Genomic DNA, 18,794 nt, shown 5'->3' with positions numbered 1-18,794 from the left:
GTGCGAAGAACGCCCATTCACACCTCTTTTGATGGTGTGACTGACTGAGGCTGTCGACTGACTTTGAACGCTACGCTAGCAAAATTTATTCACTCTAACTCGTCTAGCCCTCGAACGAAAATGAACCCGTTCGTTGGGCTATCGAGTTATAACTGTCCCAGATATCGAACCAATGTTTATTCTGGTGACGGACAGACAATACTGGACTTCCAGGGGGCGATTTTAGGGCAACACTGTTTACCTTGATATTCTGAAGCAAATGTTTTTTTAGTAAGTGGCTAAAAACACGTTTTAGAATAGCCACAGTAACCCCTAAATAAAGCGGATCAAAAACCTCTGTGACGATGATGACGATGAGAATATCTGAGGCACACATGACCAGTCTTTGCAAGGAGGAAGCAAGTTAGGTCAGATGGCTGGCTGATACATCCGAGACTAACTTCAACTTATATCACCCTGCACACAGCAGCGCTTTGTGAGCATCATCCAAGCGAGAATTCACTTCAGCTTCGGACCGAGGTAGTAAAGAACCACACACTGCATGGCCAGCTGTGGGCACCTTGGCTTCAAATGCAAGTGGCATTCAGATAAATATCAAAAAGGGAATGATTCGCGTTTGTGAATGCAAAACAGAGAAGGATAGTCATCTCTAGTAGAAGCTACGTGTTCAAGACCGACCGAAACATGTAAACTAATTGAAACGAGAGTTCTTCCGGTCCTCTAACAACCACAATTAAAAAATCAGTTCGTTTTGTGCGGCGGTCGAAATCGATTCTTTCATGGAAGCAATCAACAAATCAATCCCTGGGAAAGCCACTCTCGCACAAAAACCAGGGTCTTGACATTCAAACCAGTACGTTCCCATGCACTTACCCGATTCGAGATGGTGTAATGCTGGTCGTTAAGGTCACGTGTCTTTGTGGTCAGCTGATATTCCAATTTGGCCCACGTGTCACGAAATTCATTGCGCAGCAGTACCAATTCACGTTGCATTGCCTGTCGAGATTCCTCGGCTGTGGCGTCCAACTTTTCTATCCGCGTTGTGGCATCTGACAATTTTTGTTTGTGCAGTTCCTCACGAGTTTGTGCATCACGCTAAAAGTTAAGTAAGCAGAACGCCTTAAATTTTTAATAGAAGGAAAGTAAGAAAGACAAGCCACTCTTCTCAGCAATCACGGAACGGAGTGCGTGACGACAGAGGCTTGTCAAAGCATCATTCCGATGGAACGAACTGAGGAAACGGACTACCTCATCCAGTTGCGGTCCCCGTTTCGATCGCTATGACCAGTTGCACATGTTGTTTCCCACTGACTGTATCATCAGAGACAGCAACATCATCGTTGAAACTGATGTTTCACTGCTACTCAACCACAAAGGTTCATTAATTAACTAATTAACGTGGGTAGGAAAGAGCGAATGAGGGGGGGCTTGGTGCTGACCTGTCGCAAGCATCCCGTCAGGCTAACACTTCCTAGCGGTCAACCTGGAAAGAAAGTAACAACATGAACGTCACTGACATCGATTACTTGCCATCTCTTGCAATGTCTCCAGCCGAGGGTGGGAGGGTCACGAGGACACTACCCTGCAAAACATAGCTACCAGAGTTACCAAGGCAAGAAAAACGCAACACTCGTGTGTACTGACGGCATCTGCCCGATTGGTGAGACAGCGCTTGCGAGCCAGCTACGAAGCTAGGCGAACAGGTTCAAGTAGAACATAAGGTTGACAGAAACTCGGGGACAGCGCCTACCTGATGAGCCCCAAGAAGGGCGAAACCGGTCGTGGGCTGTCGACGGATTTTCAGCAACCTTATGAGTAGTTTCGTTTAAGAAGCGAAATAGTTTCATGTTACACCTTGTACTTGACAAAAGCTCTAGGGTTTGGCCAGTCCCAACAAACGAAAATTGCGGTTTCATTACGCGACAGTGGAGATTCGTGTTCGCTCGTCTGGATGGCTCATTGATAAACTTGCAACATGTGTTTCTATTATAAGGTACTGTGATTTCCGTTTGAGGAAATCCATTTACACAAAAACCACGATCTTTTGTTATCCTCACGATGAAACTGGAACGTTTCTAGACTGATCATTCATTTCGATGCGAATGGGTCATTTATCGGCTTGATTGATCAACTTTCATGCCCACATGACTCTCGTTTGAACAGTCGTTTCAGTGTCCTGGCTCAATCCATCTACACCAAAGGGGGAAGCGCTGAACTCGAGTTTCGCTCTCATAAGAGCTCATCAGCCCCTTGGCTGGGGTCTGAATTCCGCACGCTGGACGCATCTGGATTTCTACGTCTGAAAGGGGTGAATATGTCCACCCTAGAGGGAAGCGATTGGTTCGTCTGAGGCTTCGAACGAAGAAGCATCCTGGTTGTATCGATCGATTGACCACCAGTCAGGTAGCGCCAGGGACACTGAAACAGGCTGGACAATTCACACTGCGGATGAGCTCTGAGAGGAACGAAACGCGAGTCCAGTGGTTCCGCCAGAATAATGCACCAGAACACGAGGATGACTGTTCGGACGAGTGAGGTGAGCGTGAATTCTAAAAATCCTGCAGCCACCTAAAACTAATCAAAAGTGGCGAGTAGGTTTCAAATCGTCTATGACACTAACCACGAACATCTACAAATTTCTTTTAGCATTCGTTTTATCAGTAATGACATCTTTATTTCGTTTGCTTAGTACGGTTGTTCAACATGTTTTTTAAAACTTACGTTCATATGCACGCTCTTCTGAGGCGATGGAAAGTGACGTCCTTCCAGATGTAACGTAAGCTTCTACAACTTTGACGAATTCATGGATAAGGTCTACTCAGCACGGAAATCAGAGGTGGACCTCATCTTTGTGATCTGCACGTCTGAACTAGAGGCGTTTGGCTGTAGCACCCTTTTGGTGCCTAACTGCCATGCCACGAGAGCTGGGATACCGTCAGGTTACCAAAGCCTAGACAGGGGAAGTCGAGAGGGGTTCGAACGACGGAACTTCCGGTCAGTAAATTCGCGCTCAAACCACTGAGCCATCTCACCCCAACGTCTGAACTATGTACCATGCAATTTACAGCCAGTACTAAGGTGCTAAATCTAACGAAAACGGACTAATCCGTGGACACTGGGAGGAAAAGTTCGTTGGTTCCTGATTTTAGGATGAGACTCCGATACAAACGATGAGATAAAGGCAACGAAATAATGACAAAACACATGCTGAATCAAGCACGGACGTGAAAGTCACCGGAATCTGCATTCAAAGTCAGAAAACACCAACACTACTTATTTAGGCAGTTCACAACGAGGTCGCTCGGTCGGATGCAAGGTTCCAATAAGGTGGGGCTGGTGCACCAAATGGAATGACGTCCAAGAAGAGTGATAACACATCTGGTAAACAGTAAACAGTCAGCCACAGGATGCCGCGGTTCAATCGGCTGAAAGGTGGTTTCATCTTAGACGAATTTGACAACACCAATCCGGTGTAAGTCTACACACACACACACACACACACACAACTGTGTAACTAACTTGCACGTATGGTTCATAGTAAGCAGCACCAGTGGAAAACCAAATATTTCACCAAGAACGCACAATGGACAAGTTTGTTCGCATTCCGAAACCAGTGAGAACCAAACCGTGGCGCGTTATCACAGGCTTTCAGGCAAATCATGCTCACAACAAGCCGCGTGTCTAACAGGGCGATGGTTGATGTTTGATAAAAACAATCATTCAGCCTAGCTGCCATACCACCCGAAGGAAGCACGAGAGCTGGGATACTGCCAGGTTGCCCAAGTCTAGACAGAAAGAGGTCGAGTTCGAACCGCAGACCTTCGCGCTCTAACCACTTCAACTATCTCGCCTCACCCCTGGAATCGGGTCGTGTCGCCTATCATCTTTGACCTCTTAAATATCCGATTCCCAGGTTCTGTATTCGGAGAGACGACAGATGGCGCCTCAGCAAATGAAATGCGGGATCCATCCAAGGTCACTTATGGGAACTAATTGATGGACTGTCTTCCAGAAACCATCGAAGGGACCCCAATATTCCCACCAAACATTTGAAACATTTCGGAGAGGCCGATGACCAAAGTTGGAAAGCCATCGTCACATGTGACTACTTTCATTTTGCTTCAGGGCGATACAGTCGGTCCCACAGACGAGCTGACCCCATCAACGTACTAAAAATTGCAGCTGTCTCATTCAAAGGAATCAATTGAATGCTACCAGGCTAGCTTGGGAAATATATGCAGATTATTTTACTACCACACGTGACTACGGTCCCCGGAAAAGTCAAAAAGGAGAAAGGCAACGATCGATGAGATTGTCGACAGGTTCTTCCAACTGCCCGGTCACCGCTAGCTTGGAAAATAAATGCAGATTATTTTACTACGACACGTGACTACGATTCCCGGAAAAGTCAAAAACGAGAAAGGCAACGACCGATGAGATTGTCCACAGGTTCTTCGAACTGCCCGGTCATCGCAGAATATTTTGGATGTGGAAGTTCAAGTGTTTATCTGCAATGAAATCCTGCAGGTTTTGCGATTGGTGTTTCGATAACTGACCACTGTCGTACTGAAGCTGTTGCTTGCAGCCACCGACCAAGACTGGCTGTAAACAGCGATCGCTGACGACTCAAGAGGACAGGAAAGCTTCGTCAAGTTGCGTAAGCGTTCAGCTGTAACACCCTTCCGGTGCCTAGCTGCCATGCTACCCGAAGGAAGCACGAGGGCTGGGATACTGCCAGGTTGCCCAAGCCTAGACAGGGGAAGTCGAGAGACAGAGGTCCGGTTCGAACCACGGACCTTCCGATCAGTAAACTCGCGCTGAGGCATCTCGCTCGAAGATAGACTGCATCTTAGCAGCAAGTGTAGAACCAGAAAAAAGGGATGAACCATTCTGGTAGTTTTTTCAGGAGGCCAACTGAACCGGCGATCCGTGCGGGAATATGAATCCCGGACATGGGAGCAGGTTAGACACATCGGAATCTGAACAGACAGTTGTATTCACTACATTCTGAGCAATCTGATCGGTTTCCCCAATCAATGTTTTAGTTGGGTCAATCGATTGTCAAGAATTCTCAGGCAGGTGGCATCATGGGTACTCGACAATTTTGTTCAATCAACAGAAACTGTGTTCACACGACTCTCGTTGGAATAGCCCTCCTTGTATGCTGAGTTCTGTTGAGCCTCAGTGAGGAGGGGAAACACTACACCCGACCACCGCTCTTAAAAGAGCTCAGTGACAGTGTAACTATTTGAACGCTGAGACGAGCCTGAGACGCAGTACAAATTTAGTGAATTTCTATGCACACATTCGCATGCTTTTATTGCATACCCGTTTAAAATTTGCCAGCAATGGTAGATGAAGAAACACCTCATCAGCTGGATGGTTCTGGTGTACCACAGATGAACAGAAAAGCAAGTGTGCACATTGACCTATGTGACAAAGGTATGTACAACACCTTTGCAGCGCTGCACATTTCTGGAATCGTTTGTGCGTTTTTTCTCCATCATTAGAAGTATCAACAACCTCATTTCTTAAAAAAACGGAGTGCCCTTATTACCGGTACTAATATCAGAAGAGAGGCGGTTCTGTCGGGTCGGTCAAACTAACGTAGTGGTAGTGATGAACACCATACAGAGGCGCGCACAATGTCCATGAATGGTTTTGAAAAAAGTCCATCGGGTGCATGCTTGAGAGAAACGTGTGCCCAACTAAACTGAAAAATTCATGAACGCGCTCGTTCAAAGTTCAACCACCATTCGCTCGCCGGCTCTCGATTTGGATGGGCGCCAAACTTTGCATTCGATTAAAGCACGGAGTGGAATGAATGTCAAGGAAACAGTACAAATGACGCCTCAACTGTATAGATCATCCAGGAACGATCGCTAGTGAAAAAAGAGAAACGAGATGCCCAAATCAAGGTAGCTATGCACAGGGCCCAGTGCGTCCTCGTCCAGACGCTAGTAAGCTCGATTACATGGAAGGAGATCACGAAATGCTTAGGTACTGTCGGTGCTACTCGTCTTCCAGGATGAGGACTGTGTGATCCTCACTGTGCCTAGAGAGACTACAGGATATGGCTGCCAACCGATATCAGTGGTGTTCTTGTTGTCAGTTTCTATCCAGATTGCCTGAGTGAATGTCTGGAGGTGTAGGCACCTCGGAATGATTGTGGTAAGCTAGCACTAAGTCCCTCCCTCATTCCCCTTTACCCATTGTTACAATAAAGCTTTCAAATAAACCATGGTTGTACGGCAGTGAAGCATCGGTGTTGAACACTGATGTCATGCTGTCGATGATGATGATGATGATGATGGACGGCAAGGCAGATTTCGCGAACGTAGCGACATATGACCTGACATCCACCTCGATTGTTGCTCACCAATCCAGTTAAGTTGATCTCCAATCCGAATTTTGGAGAAGCATCATCCGGGTGTATGAACCCCGGTCAGGCAACCTTTGATTGAAATTGCAACTTTCCCATCATTGTCAAAGTTCCTAAAATTCAAGCTGGGCGAAATCACAGTACTAGAGGAAGGGCGACGGTCAAATGAAGCGCGAGATGGGTGTGTTCCAGGAACTATAACTTACAAGTCCATTTTTTCTAGTGGATCACGGACGCAGATGGTCCGTTTTGTAAAAAGTCGGTGAGTCGGTCAGGCAACCTTTGATTGAAATTGCAACTTTCCCATCATTGTCAAAGTTCCTAAAATTCAAGCTGGGCGAAATCACAGTACTAGAGGAAGGGCGACGGTCAAATGAAGCGCGAGATGGGTGTGTTCCAGGAACTGTAACTTACAAGTCCATTTTTTCTAGTGGATCACGGACGCAGATGGTCCGTTTTGTAAATAGTCGGTGAGTACTTTGAGAACCTGGTGAAAGGAAGAAGGTCTTAGTTGCGCAGTTGGTTATTAGAAAACGCCAACTGAACCGTTACAGACTGTTGGACAGGGAAGTAAAACTCTCATTTGCATCTTATTGACAAAAACTGGACATCCATCTTCTACTTGAACGCATTCTTTCTAAACTATCATGCATATTCATTAACTGTTACTCAAATGCAAGCAAATGCTACAAACCGACTCCACAAATTCCGTAATAGATCTCCCTTTTCAAGAGACAGAGCGGATTTACAAACATACATATTACTCGCATGCATCCTCATCAGTAGTATCATCGCTACACGGTCGTTCATGTGCACAACATCGGCTCAGCGGCCAATGCGCATTTGTTCATTGGTTTATGGCCTTTAAGAAAAATCATGAGGCAATCAAGATGGCTGACCAGTGCTACAAACACAATATCAAAGGTGATCTCGTGTTCTGGGCATGCGTTTTGCACCTTCTACGTTGGAAGTCTTACTTCAAGACTTTCCATTTCCTTCTACTGCTCAGAAGCTTCAGACTGACGGTGAGGTTCTCAAAGGACGCTGAGTCAATCCGGCTAGTTGTAACTTGATTCAACAAGATGTTTAGATGCAGTTCAACTGCCATGCCATCAGAAGGAAGCATGAGGGCTACGATACTGCCAGGTTGCCCAAGCCTGAACAGAGGAAGTCGAGAAGCAGAGATCGAGTTCGAACCACGTACTTTCCGGTCAGTAAATTCCCGCCATAAGCACTGGGCCATCTTGTCCAAAGGTGAAGACACTTTATTCTTGGTCATCTTTCTTAAGGACACTAAGTTTCTACCCTTGCCTCTTGTTTCCACCAATTAAGAGGGCCTTCTTCCCTCAAGGTTGTGTGGCCGTTAAGCGCCAGTGCCACGTACTTTCCGGTCAGTAAATTCCCGCCATAAGCACTGGGCCATCTTGTCCAAAGGTGAAGACACTTTATTCTTGGTCATCTTTCTTAAGGACACTAAGTTTCTACCCTTGCCTCTTGTTTCCACCAATTAAGAGGGCCTTCTTCCCTCAAGGTTGTGTGGCCGTTAAGCGCCAGTGCGTATTACCGGTGTATTGCTATCAATTAGGATGAAGCAGTGCAATAGATGATGAAAGACAAATCAAAACGGGAAGTCGGATGGGGGTTGAACCCAAACTGTCCTACCAACAGGATTGCTGGGAAGGAAACAAACTGGTCTTTATCAAGAAGATTGGCATACAAAGCGTGAATCAACAGTGGGGATGACTGCAAGATCATCCTCAAAGTCTGTGATACAGGAGTTAGCAACTGATCAGTGCGCGGGACAGGAGGAACTACCGTACCGAAGAATACCACCTGAAGAGTAGCCTATTCTCGCGAACAACAAGAGAAATTCGCCTGACCGTAGAGCGACAACACTATGACCAGACATTCTTGTGTGAATTCCAGGAACATCTGTTGAGGGTGGACGATAGGCAAAACGAACATAGTTTCCTTTACGCGAGGCGCGAAATGACACATTTTCGTCTGACACGTGGGATTCACCAAGCATACTGATCACCTAGGTGACTGCCTTCCAAAAAAGACATCTGTTGATTCCAACTGAGACCAGAGCCGGCCAAGAGGTGCATGATGTTCCATACCCGTCAATCGTGATTGACTGGTAGCTAAATTCACACATGGTTAACAATAAAATAAACGCACAAATGAACTACCGTCACTTACACTAATGGAGCCCAACTCAGCCGTAAGTTTTACGGCCGTCTCATGCAGCTGCAAATGTTCTCGCCGTATGGAAGCCAACTCGTTGCGCAGACTTTGAAATCCCTCCGTCTGTTGTGCTGTCAAACTGGACAGTTGCATTGTCCACATTCGATAGAACGCAGTCAGCGCGAGTGCGACATTTCCAGTGGGGATCGGATTATGAGAATAAGGGGTAGAGAGAAGAGCGGAATTGAGCAGATTAGTGGAAGCACCCAGTGCTTCCGTATGTGCCGAAGCTCCTGGTGCTACTGCTCCGGTGGGCGCACTTTTTGGACCGTTTGAAGCAGACGGTCCAGGGATTGACGCGGAAGACCCGGACGATGCTCTGGTTGCAAACCCAGCCCCTTGGTTCTGGCAGCTAGGCATGGTAATACTGAGTAGTTCAAATATTTTGGTTAATGCAGTGTCTCCGTATTCTGCGGCCGTTGGTGGAACCAGCCCCGAGGTACTACCCGTGGAAGGTCCAACTGCTGGAGGGGAGAGTAATTCTTCTTTGAGCGGCGTGGATCCACTGTAGGCACTCATGCTACGATCGATGATGCTCGGCATATTAAGTGTGTTGATGAACGGGTTATTTGTGGCGACGGGTAGCGCGCTTGCCGAACAAACAGACCCCGAATGACTTATTCTCGATCGATTTGGCGTTTCCACAGATACCAGGCCATGGTTATCAACCTGTAATGAATAGTACAGAAAAAAGAATCCACATTACGACATGTCGGACTATTCATTACATGGCAATGACCTTGAGTAGATCGTTCGAAAAAAAGGTTCAGTCAGTAAAATTTCCTAAGGGGAATGTTTAGAAACCCGGTTGACAGTGGAAAGTGGAATATTGCTGCAAAGTAGATGTCCATCGTATGATTAGACGATGAGACGGCACTCTTTAATCCGAAAATCAACGAGACGAAAGTAATACCTTTTGACATGTTTCGTCATGAATCACCATTTGTCACCAGACTAATCTAAATATGCCCTATCGTCAGACCAAGACGTTCCGAACTGGAGAAAAGGAGGAGTGGCTTATCGGAAAACACCAAGTCAACAGTTAAAAACTATCGAAAGGGAAATCAAATCTCTCATATGCAAGTTGTGTTTCAAAAACTGAATATCCGTCCTCCTCTTGAACGCGTCTTCTTGAACTCTCCTGGATATGCATTGACTATCAATACCACTGAACGAATGCTGCAAAGCAGTTCCACAAATCCCGTAATAAACCCCACCTTCCAATAGACACGAACCGGAGTTACGAGAAAACAGACTACTCGCACGCCTCATCAGTAATATCCGCCGCTGCACTGGTAGCCACCTGATACCGAGAATTTATATCACACAAACCACCTCTCCCCCTTCCGAACTAGGCGTTACAAAATAATTTCCGGTCACTTTATGAATGATGCCAAAAATCTTGACGTGAAAAACGGATGGTGGCAAGCAAGAGGGTCCCTTAAAGGAAAAGTTTTTTTAGACGAGGTGAGCTTGCCGACACCGATTCATTTGAACCAGCATGCCTTGAAGTACCTGATACACCAGCCTCCACGTTGTCATCAACTCATCACTATCGACAACGTGACATCAGTGTTCAACACCGATGCTTCACTGCCGTACAACTGTCATCAGCTCAACCAAATTCGATCCCGGCTGCTGATGTACCTTAGACTAACTTGCCAACTGGGTGACGCTGTTAGTGATTCCTGATCCCCAACGATGTGCAGAGTGACCCCGTCTAAACTACTCAACGCTGCACCAGCTATCTTCGCCACCTGAGTTCGGATACACCTGGGAACAGCAATACCATTTAAACCTGAGATATCACAGACGGGGTCGGCTTTTACAGACACAACGTATGCCTATTTGTAGCCTCAGAAAAGTTCTGCAAACGACTAATACATTTGTGGCTAGATGTTTCTAATCCAGAGCACTCCCAAATGAGGACTTGTTCAAACTTTTGAACTGAAAACAGCCGATAAACGAATGAGATTCGACCATAGCCTCTATCACTTCGAAGCAGAAGCTGAATAATCGGCCAACGAAACAAAACTTCGTAGCAGACATGCTGTTCAAACAGAACCAGACAGTGACATTCGAAGGATCAAATCTCAGACACGATGATGCATCACCGACAGTCGGGTGTTTGTGTAGGCTGAATATTGTCGTTCGCTCTTGTGTAAACACCAGGTCTAAGACGTGATAAAAATGTATCACCGTAACAGTCCAGACAAAATGTGTGATCTTACTGGCTCCATTAAATCCGATTGGAATGTTAATCCACTGGCCATAAAGAACTCGCGAACATAGGTCACTACTTACTGGCAATCCAGGGCTGGAGACCTCCGCGTGTCAACAGAAAAGAGGAATCTAATGGTTTCTTTAATCTGAACAAAATTCAAGATGGAAACTGGATGGATGGCTATCGGCTTACACACCAACCTAGGTAACTTGGTTTGCAAATATTTCATCAGCAAGCGAGGTGGTACTCACGGCGGATGCAGCCCAACAGCTCGAACAGAAGGCTCTCAACTGGGTCCAACTATCCAATCAAGTCAAGATATAGGAGCCACAGGGAATATAACCGACTCACTAGAGCACTGTCCAATCAGAACCCAAATCAGTCAATAAACCAACCGTCTGCCTAAAAACCTGGTCAACTTGATGACCTGCTCACTTGGTCCGATGAAGCTTTTGTGTGTCAAAAGCGATTAAAAACTATCGATTGTTTACCGAGCCCTTCTGAAACGACAGGAACTATGGTTAGCAGAACCACCTGTCATAAAAGCTCGACGGGTTTTAAAAAATACCGACAAACACCAGCGCATAGCCGTTCACTTATTGAGGGAACTGTTGCAAGCCAAGCGGCCAGCTCAGCAGATCAATCAATAAATCACAATACTGAGGGTGAATAGGTATGACGACGCCGTTAGAACTCCAAGTATGGCTGAATCCTTCACCATCCGGAAAGCGGTATCATCTCAAAACATAGGACCATTACTTATGGCCACAGATAGTTCAGCGTTTGACCGGAACACTGCAAGTTTCACTCCCCGACATTTCAGTTCGCAGTAGCAACGGGCTAGAAACCAGGTGCAAAAGCTGTCACATTATGATTATATATATATANGTGTTACATAAATACATTCGAAAAGGTGAGGAATCTGACGCAACACACTACTTATTAGGTTGTTGAAAACTATTCGGTTGATTCGTCTGTTCATACCAAAGTGGCTTGCAGGTGAGTATATTTGGTCAATAACGGCATACAGTTTAGTGTTCATACGAAACATAAGAATGCGATGGAAAATTGGAGACTACTTGATGCGTCCCAAGAAGAATGAAGTCATAAAAGCTCGACGGGTTTTAAAAAATACCGACAAACACCAGCGCATAGCCGTTCACTTATTGAGGGAACTGTTGCAAGCCAAGCGGCCAGCTCAGCAGATCAATCAATAAATCACAATACTGAGGGTGAATAGGTAGGCTCAATTTCACACCAGAGTCAGAACCTACTACATGTCTTAACGGAACACCATAATCCAGTATGGCAAACCGAGAGAGAGAGAGAGAGAGGGCAACGCGCTTACCAGGTTCGTGTGCACCGACGGAGCGACTGAGTTCCGAGTTGGTGAGGATGGTTTCTTGGAGCGCCTGGAGAGACTGAAAAAAAACAAGTGAGACGAAATGTAGCAGCGTTACGCTGTACAATTATTTTAGACTTACAAAAGAAAAAACATATGATTAGAAGAACAGGCAGCAGTATGCCGGAATATTCGTTTATTGACTGTGGATCTGGTGGATATTGATCTGTTCAGCGGGCTTAGCGATTCATCTACGAGACTTTCGTTACCATTCACGGGAACACCCTCACTGTTTTGCGGTTCTCCGTTGCGTTCATATCGGAGAGTAGATAAGATATGACAAACTTTTCGGAAACTATGTAAACAGATGACTCAAGTGGCTAGAGCGCGAATTTGCTGAGCGGAAGGTCTGTGGTTCGAGCCCGACCTCCGCCTCTCGACTTCCCCTGTTCGAGCTTGGGCAACCTGGCAGTATCAAATCAATCAAATCTCTCAGCTGTAACACCCTTTGGGTGCCTAGCTACCATGCCACCGAAGGAACCACGAGGGCTGGGATACTGCCGGGTTGCCCAAGCTCGAACAGGGGAAGTCGAGAGGCGGAGGTCGGGCTCGAACCACAGACCTTCCGCTCAGCAAATTCGCGCTCTAACCACTTGAGCCATCTCGCCCCCTCCTGGCGGTATCCCAGCCCTCGTGATTCCTTCGCGTGGCAGGGCAGCTAGGCACCGAAAGGGTGTTACAGCTGACTGGGTTATTATGCAAACAGAAGCAGGGTAGGAAAAAAATACGAGCACTGACGACATCTTCTCCGAGGATGGTGACAAAAAAACCAACCGCCAAGCTCGGCAAACACATCAATAGCCACGGAATCACAAATTTAGCAAACAGGGTCCAGCCTACCATACGCTGCAGCCAAGTCTCCACAGGACTATTCGGACGCAGCGCCACTAACCGAACCAGGAAAGCATCGGTGGGATTAAGTCAACACAATCCTAGAACGCAGCGTGTCTAGAAATTGCCTCAACATCCCCAAGGGAAGAAAGAAACTGAAGACCTGGCATGAAATCGGTATTCTAACGAATTAGTGATCAATGAACTGGCCGGTTTGCTCCAGATTCCGCGCCTCGTACCGTCCAGTTCTTTCGACTGTGAAGATGGGGTTCCAGGGGGGGATTGAGGAATGGACTACACGGAATTCGCGCATTTTCCAAATTAAGAGGACAAAAAGTCCGCTCAAGACAACATCCCAACCTCGTATCGGGAGACCGAAGCAGAATAGGGAATGTGACCAACAAACCTCTCGCCGGTGAAGCGAACATGTAGAGGAAAAAACCGCCCATAGATTGAAGACAACAAATACGGAACAGTGTAGATTGTATTGAAAATACAGGATTGTTTTGTGAGGGGCGAGATGAAACTCTGCGAACGAACTCGAAGTCCCTGGACAAACTCACACACAAACGAGGATAATGATTCATGGCCAACATTGCTAAACCGGCGTTTCGATTCGGGTCAACAACTCGGGACGAGGAAAGGAGAAAACTCGTTAGATCTAGGTCTCTAACGAGATCGGTTTTGCGTGCAAGATAATGTCTCACGGCTTCCCAACACTGGACTAGCTCGTTTTACGGGCAAACGATCAATAAGTTGGCATGGAATACAAGAAAGACCGAGACACCACGCCATCGGAGAGTCCGTTATACCGTTCCTCGCTAGTCACGGCCTATATTTGGCACTCTTAGAGAACAGAGAGATTTCGAGAACAACGCAACAAATCACGAACAACTGAGAGTATCGTTGTTAACTGACTGGAGCACCGATCGTTCTTACACACATTCACACACACACACACACACACACACACTAAGCCACAACCCGGCGGAAAACGACACAGATTTGTCGAAGAATCACTAACAAGCCGATTCGAGCAGGCAAAGATATTTCGAGGAGTCAGGCAGCTCATCGGCCTTTTCCCACACTCCCTCCCCATCCATCGTACAATGTGGTGCAATCAACCCATCTGCCACTCCCTCGGCCACTGTACCGTGTCTCAACCGTCGCCCAGAAAAATAAAAAAAAAAACCAAAGTAATCGTCTACTGATCACAAAAGATTGGGCAATATGCATCCCCTACTGAAACCTTGTTTTCCCTCTCTATCGATGCATGTTGTGTCTCCGAAACACGCACACAAGACCCCACCAATTCGGTCGTGCTCCTCAAACCGCCTGGGACGAGTCAGGCCAACATTTTCTTAAATTTCGCTGAAGTTAATTCATCCCAAGAAGCCGAGAAGAATCACACTTCGAAATGGGAAGGTAGTATGAAGGTGGAGAAACAGTAGCGGGGGTATTTTTCGTCCATGTACCTGGAACCTACGTTTCGAAATGCTTTTCACGGTATAACAATTTTTGTTGGCGATCACCATCATCGTCATCAAGCTGTTGAATCGTGAAAGGTTACGGCCTAGAATCCTCCAGCGTTCGCAGAAAGACCATCCGGTGCGTTCTGACTTTTCAAAGTGATCTCCGGGTTGAAAACAGCAGTTGTTATGATTAGAAGCAACTATCGAAATTCCCCGGGAGGGGGGAGGATCAGAAACGAATTACTCCTAGCGAGCCCAACAGCACCTCCCTCAAAAATGCACTAAAATGTGATTTTGAATGGTCCGCCATCAGTTTATGACAAAATATAAACAATGATGCGGATGAGAGAAGCAGAATGAGAAAGCAATATCACATGACGATGAGATGACCTCATTGGGTCGGTGTTCACGCACCAATACTTTGATTGGATTTAGCTGTGATCCAACCAGAAACCAGCATGGGTCATGAATGGTGATCAAAGAGGCAGGAATGACTGATGTAAATGCGGGTCGCTGGAACACACATCCTCTCATTTCAACCAGTACAAAAATATTCAGGAGTTCGCATTGGATTCACATTGATTTCCGGTTGCATTTGCCAACAAAGTTACCGGGATCACAACTCCTATCGAGACAGAACAAGTGAATGCAATTCCGTTGATTCTCGCTGATATCCAACGTGCGACACGAGGTATTCGAACAAGGAGGCTGGGATTACCAGCGCAACTGAGTTTAGAACTCAGAGCAGAGGTGGAGGACTTGATCGCCGTTCGGCTGTTCTCCTCACGAACACGACTAAGAGATCGGTTGCCATTTTCCAATCGTCAGAGACAAAATGCGCATACATTTTCTGCGCAAACGATCCGTATCGATAGTTCGAAAACCAGTGAGAAGTGCCGGTGCAGCCCCGGCAGAAGCGCCAATCTCACTGGTTCCCCAAGGTTCTCAGCTTTCTCAGGAAAAGGGAGTGTGCACACATCAGGCGAAAGCCAGAACCAAAACGAGCGACCAAATGTGGGATACCTACAAGGATCATGAAATTTTTATCAAGAAATATTCACTTGGAGTGTGGCTGCTAGATTGACAGGGTCCAGAACCAGCCAACTGCCCATGGGGTCGAAGATCCCTACAAGAGTTCCTTGAGATGCGAACGATCCCCAGTGGGAATGCAACCGCTGTCCTGTGTTCTTCGGCTTTTCAGCACACGGTTAGCAGGACAAAATCTCAACTGATAATGAACGAATTTCCTCAAACTACCATCATTACTAGTGCGTTAGAAAGGCTGTAGGATCTTTCTGGTGCCTAACTGACATGCCAACAGAGGGAAACATGAAGGCTGAGATACGACCAGGTTGTTCGGGCAGAGAGAGAGAGAGAGAGAGAGAGAGAGAGAAACATTCAGGATGAGAAGGTTAGGTTCCAACCATGGACCCTCCAGTCACTAAGTCCGTGCCCGACCCACTCCACACACATGTAGGGCTTTAGGTCATACGAAAGTCTCTCAAACGTCACGGTGACAGCACAGTCGAGAGTGCGCAAAAAGAAAATGTGGGTGAATACCGCTCAATAAGGCAATGGGGTTGATCACATTTGTTGCGAGAGGCTGGCCAGAATTGTCATTCGCAGGTGATTTTGCAGTGGATCACGGTTCGTTATTCTTCTCGGGACTGGCACTTTTAGTAAATCAAGTATGACTTCTTTCTAATATTCAAAATGCTTTGCTATGGTGACCGGTTTCAACAAAAAGAAATTCTTCTGGTGACCATTTCGACGAAAAATAATGTATTAAGGCGAAATTCGAGAAAATAATCCAGTGGCTGTGGCATCCGCTCCATACACAACTGCCGTGCCACTCGGAGAACTGCAGCACGAGGGCTGAGATGCTGCCATGTTGTCCAAGCTTGGACAGCGTCAGGTTCGAACCACAGACCTTTCGGTCAACCGTTTTGTGCTCTAATCACTGAGCTATCCCGAACGCAGCTGAGATCAAATGTGTTAATAAAGCCTTGTTCGACGATCCGGTAAATTTGCCTTGTCCACTCTCCAGTCCGTTTCATACAGTCTTTTCCATGCCTACCAGTGTTCTTTTCAATGAGTACCACTAAGAAAGTGTTCAAAGCAGAATAGTGAAGTTAGTTAAATCAAGAGAGAAGATCACAGCCTGCTGGATGGGGTGAAAAAGTAGTGTTGCGCGCGTACTGAATTCTGACAGAAACTGATGTGGACAAGAGAGCATACATTCATCGTGCACAGCGGCACTGTCGACTAACTCCCATTCATTGTTGTATGAAATGAATCCACCCCCAAAACATTGTTGTTCTTCGTGCTGAATGATTACGCTCAACGAAACTGGAATTCACGGTACCAGCGTTGGGACATGACTGAATTAAAGAGGAGGAGGACGGGAGCGAATTTCTGTCTCTGCTGGCTTATGTCCGGGATATTGATCGGTTTTCCTGGAGTCCGCGGTACACCTGTCGAGAATAATTTCTCTTTTGTGTACGATCTCCGTTTAGTGATTGCCAAGGCTTAAAGATACCGAAATCGGTTTTTTCTTCATACAGAAAATGTTGATGGTGCATGTAAGCGACAGACAAACAGTTGGTTCTGTAGCCCGTGGTTTCCCTCTTTGGTAAAAGCCCAGGTTCACGTCGTAAAGCCATCATGCGTCCTTTTTATCGAAACAGCTCAGTGGTTAGGGTGCCAACTCACTAACCGTGGTTCGAATCCAGCCTCGGCATTTCGACTACTCTTGTCTAGGCATGCACAACCTGACACTATCCCAGCCATCGTGCTTCCCTTTGGCACGGGCAGGCAGCTAAGTACCGATCATACTATCATACTCACCTAGGGTGAGAAAACAAATGAAGTAACTATGGAGTAAAAACTTTGTGTCGGCGAAGGAAATGTTCTTCCAAGAAGAGCGAGAACTTGGCCGGATCAGAAGGTGCGCGGTGCCCTGAGAGAGCGATGGGATTGTGGAAATTCTGGTGGTCAAACATCACAACACGTGACTCTCCAGTAAACAGCAAACAAACAACAACAATCGTTCAGCTGTAGCAGCCTTCCGGTGCCTAACTGCCATGCCACCCGAAGGTTGTACGAGAGCTGGGATACTGCCAGGTTGCCCAAGCCAAGACAGAGGAAGTCGAGATGCACAGGTCGGGTTTAAACCTTCCGGTCAGTAAATTCGCGCCCTAACCAATTGGGCCATCTCGCCCCGAGCAGCAGACCTACTGTGTGAAAGATAGTGTTGACTCTTTGGTGTTGTCACAGTAAATTAACGAAAAAATGCTACAAAGGCTTCCCCGAAAAGATTTTTCTAAACACCTGTCAATACACAAGATGTCCTGCAGCGCGAATTACAAATCCACACCATACAGATTAGGCGAAAAAGCCGAAACGGACGATAGATCACTCGGCACTGAGTGTCCATCATCTTGGTGTTTTAGCAGACGGTTTGAAAATAAAATAAAAAGAAACTAGTCCGACCGCCGTCGGATGAATCATCCGTTTGAAAATTTATTGCTTCGGAGTCGAGTCACGTAAGTATGTCCGAGAGGTTCGCGTATTGCTTTCGAATGATACACGGTGCACCGTTATATTGCGCGATTTGAAGAAAGATTCGAAAATGTGTGCACAAAGGGGAAATCGGAGACCGAACGACCCGTGTAGCCTATTGAACCAGCCGAACAACACAAATTTAACCGTCGGGAATTCATGACTCATAGATTGCATCTGCGTGTGAAGAACTTTGGGAACAAAGCGAACAAAACAATAAAACAAATAAATCCCAAACAGTAGGTCTTTGTCATCGCCACTGACAACAAGACCAGTCAGTGTGTGTCTCTGATGTCTGAGTGTGAAAAGAAGAAGAATCGAATGGGAAAGATGGTAGACCTGGTGCCAGGCCATCACAACAGAGTTGGATACGAATTGAAGCACTTATTCGATCAGTGTGGACAGAAAATAACGATAGGAACGCCAAAGACTCTCGATTTTAGAAGGGGGATGGGATAGCTTAGTGCTTAGAGCGCGAAATTACTAACCGGAAGGTCTGTGGTTCGAACCCGACCTCTGCCACTCGAATTCCCCTGTCTAGGCTTGGGCAACCTGGCAGTATGCCAGCCCTCGTACTCTCTCCTGGCGGCATGGCAGTTAGGCACCGACGGGTTGCTACAGCTGAACGCCTTTTTTCTTGTTACGAGTCTTGTCAGACAGGACCTCGTGACCTCA

General features: G+C 46.6%; 1 protein-coding gene across 1 annotated transcript in view; it reads right to left on the bottom strand.

Moving 5' to 3' along the window:
* Positions 1-18,794, bottom strand: part of T265_04469 (hypothetical protein) — a gene marked incomplete at both ends in the record, with an annotated part of 80,841 nt that overhangs the window by 11,720 nt on the left and 50,327 nt on the right. The window contains 3 exons of the mRNA XM_009169218.1: positions 874-1,095; positions 8,585-9,298; positions 12,202-12,274. Of these exons, the coding sequence (XP_009167482.1) occupies positions 874-1,095; positions 8,585-9,298; positions 12,202-12,274 (1,009 nt within the window). The remainder of the gene's footprint in view (positions 1-873; positions 1,096-8,584; positions 9,299-12,201; positions 12,275-18,794) is intronic.

This window comes from Opisthorchis viverrini (genome assembly GCF_000715545.1).
Source record: "Opisthorchis viverrini unplaced genomic scaffold opera_v5_76, whole genome shotgun sequence".
Taxonomy (NCBI): Eukaryota; Metazoa; Platyhelminthes; class Trematoda; order Opisthorchiida; family Opisthorchiidae; genus Opisthorchis; species Opisthorchis viverrini.
The sequence above is the reverse complement of the archived record's forward strand: the minus strand, read 5'-3'. Positions and strand labels throughout refer to the sequence as shown.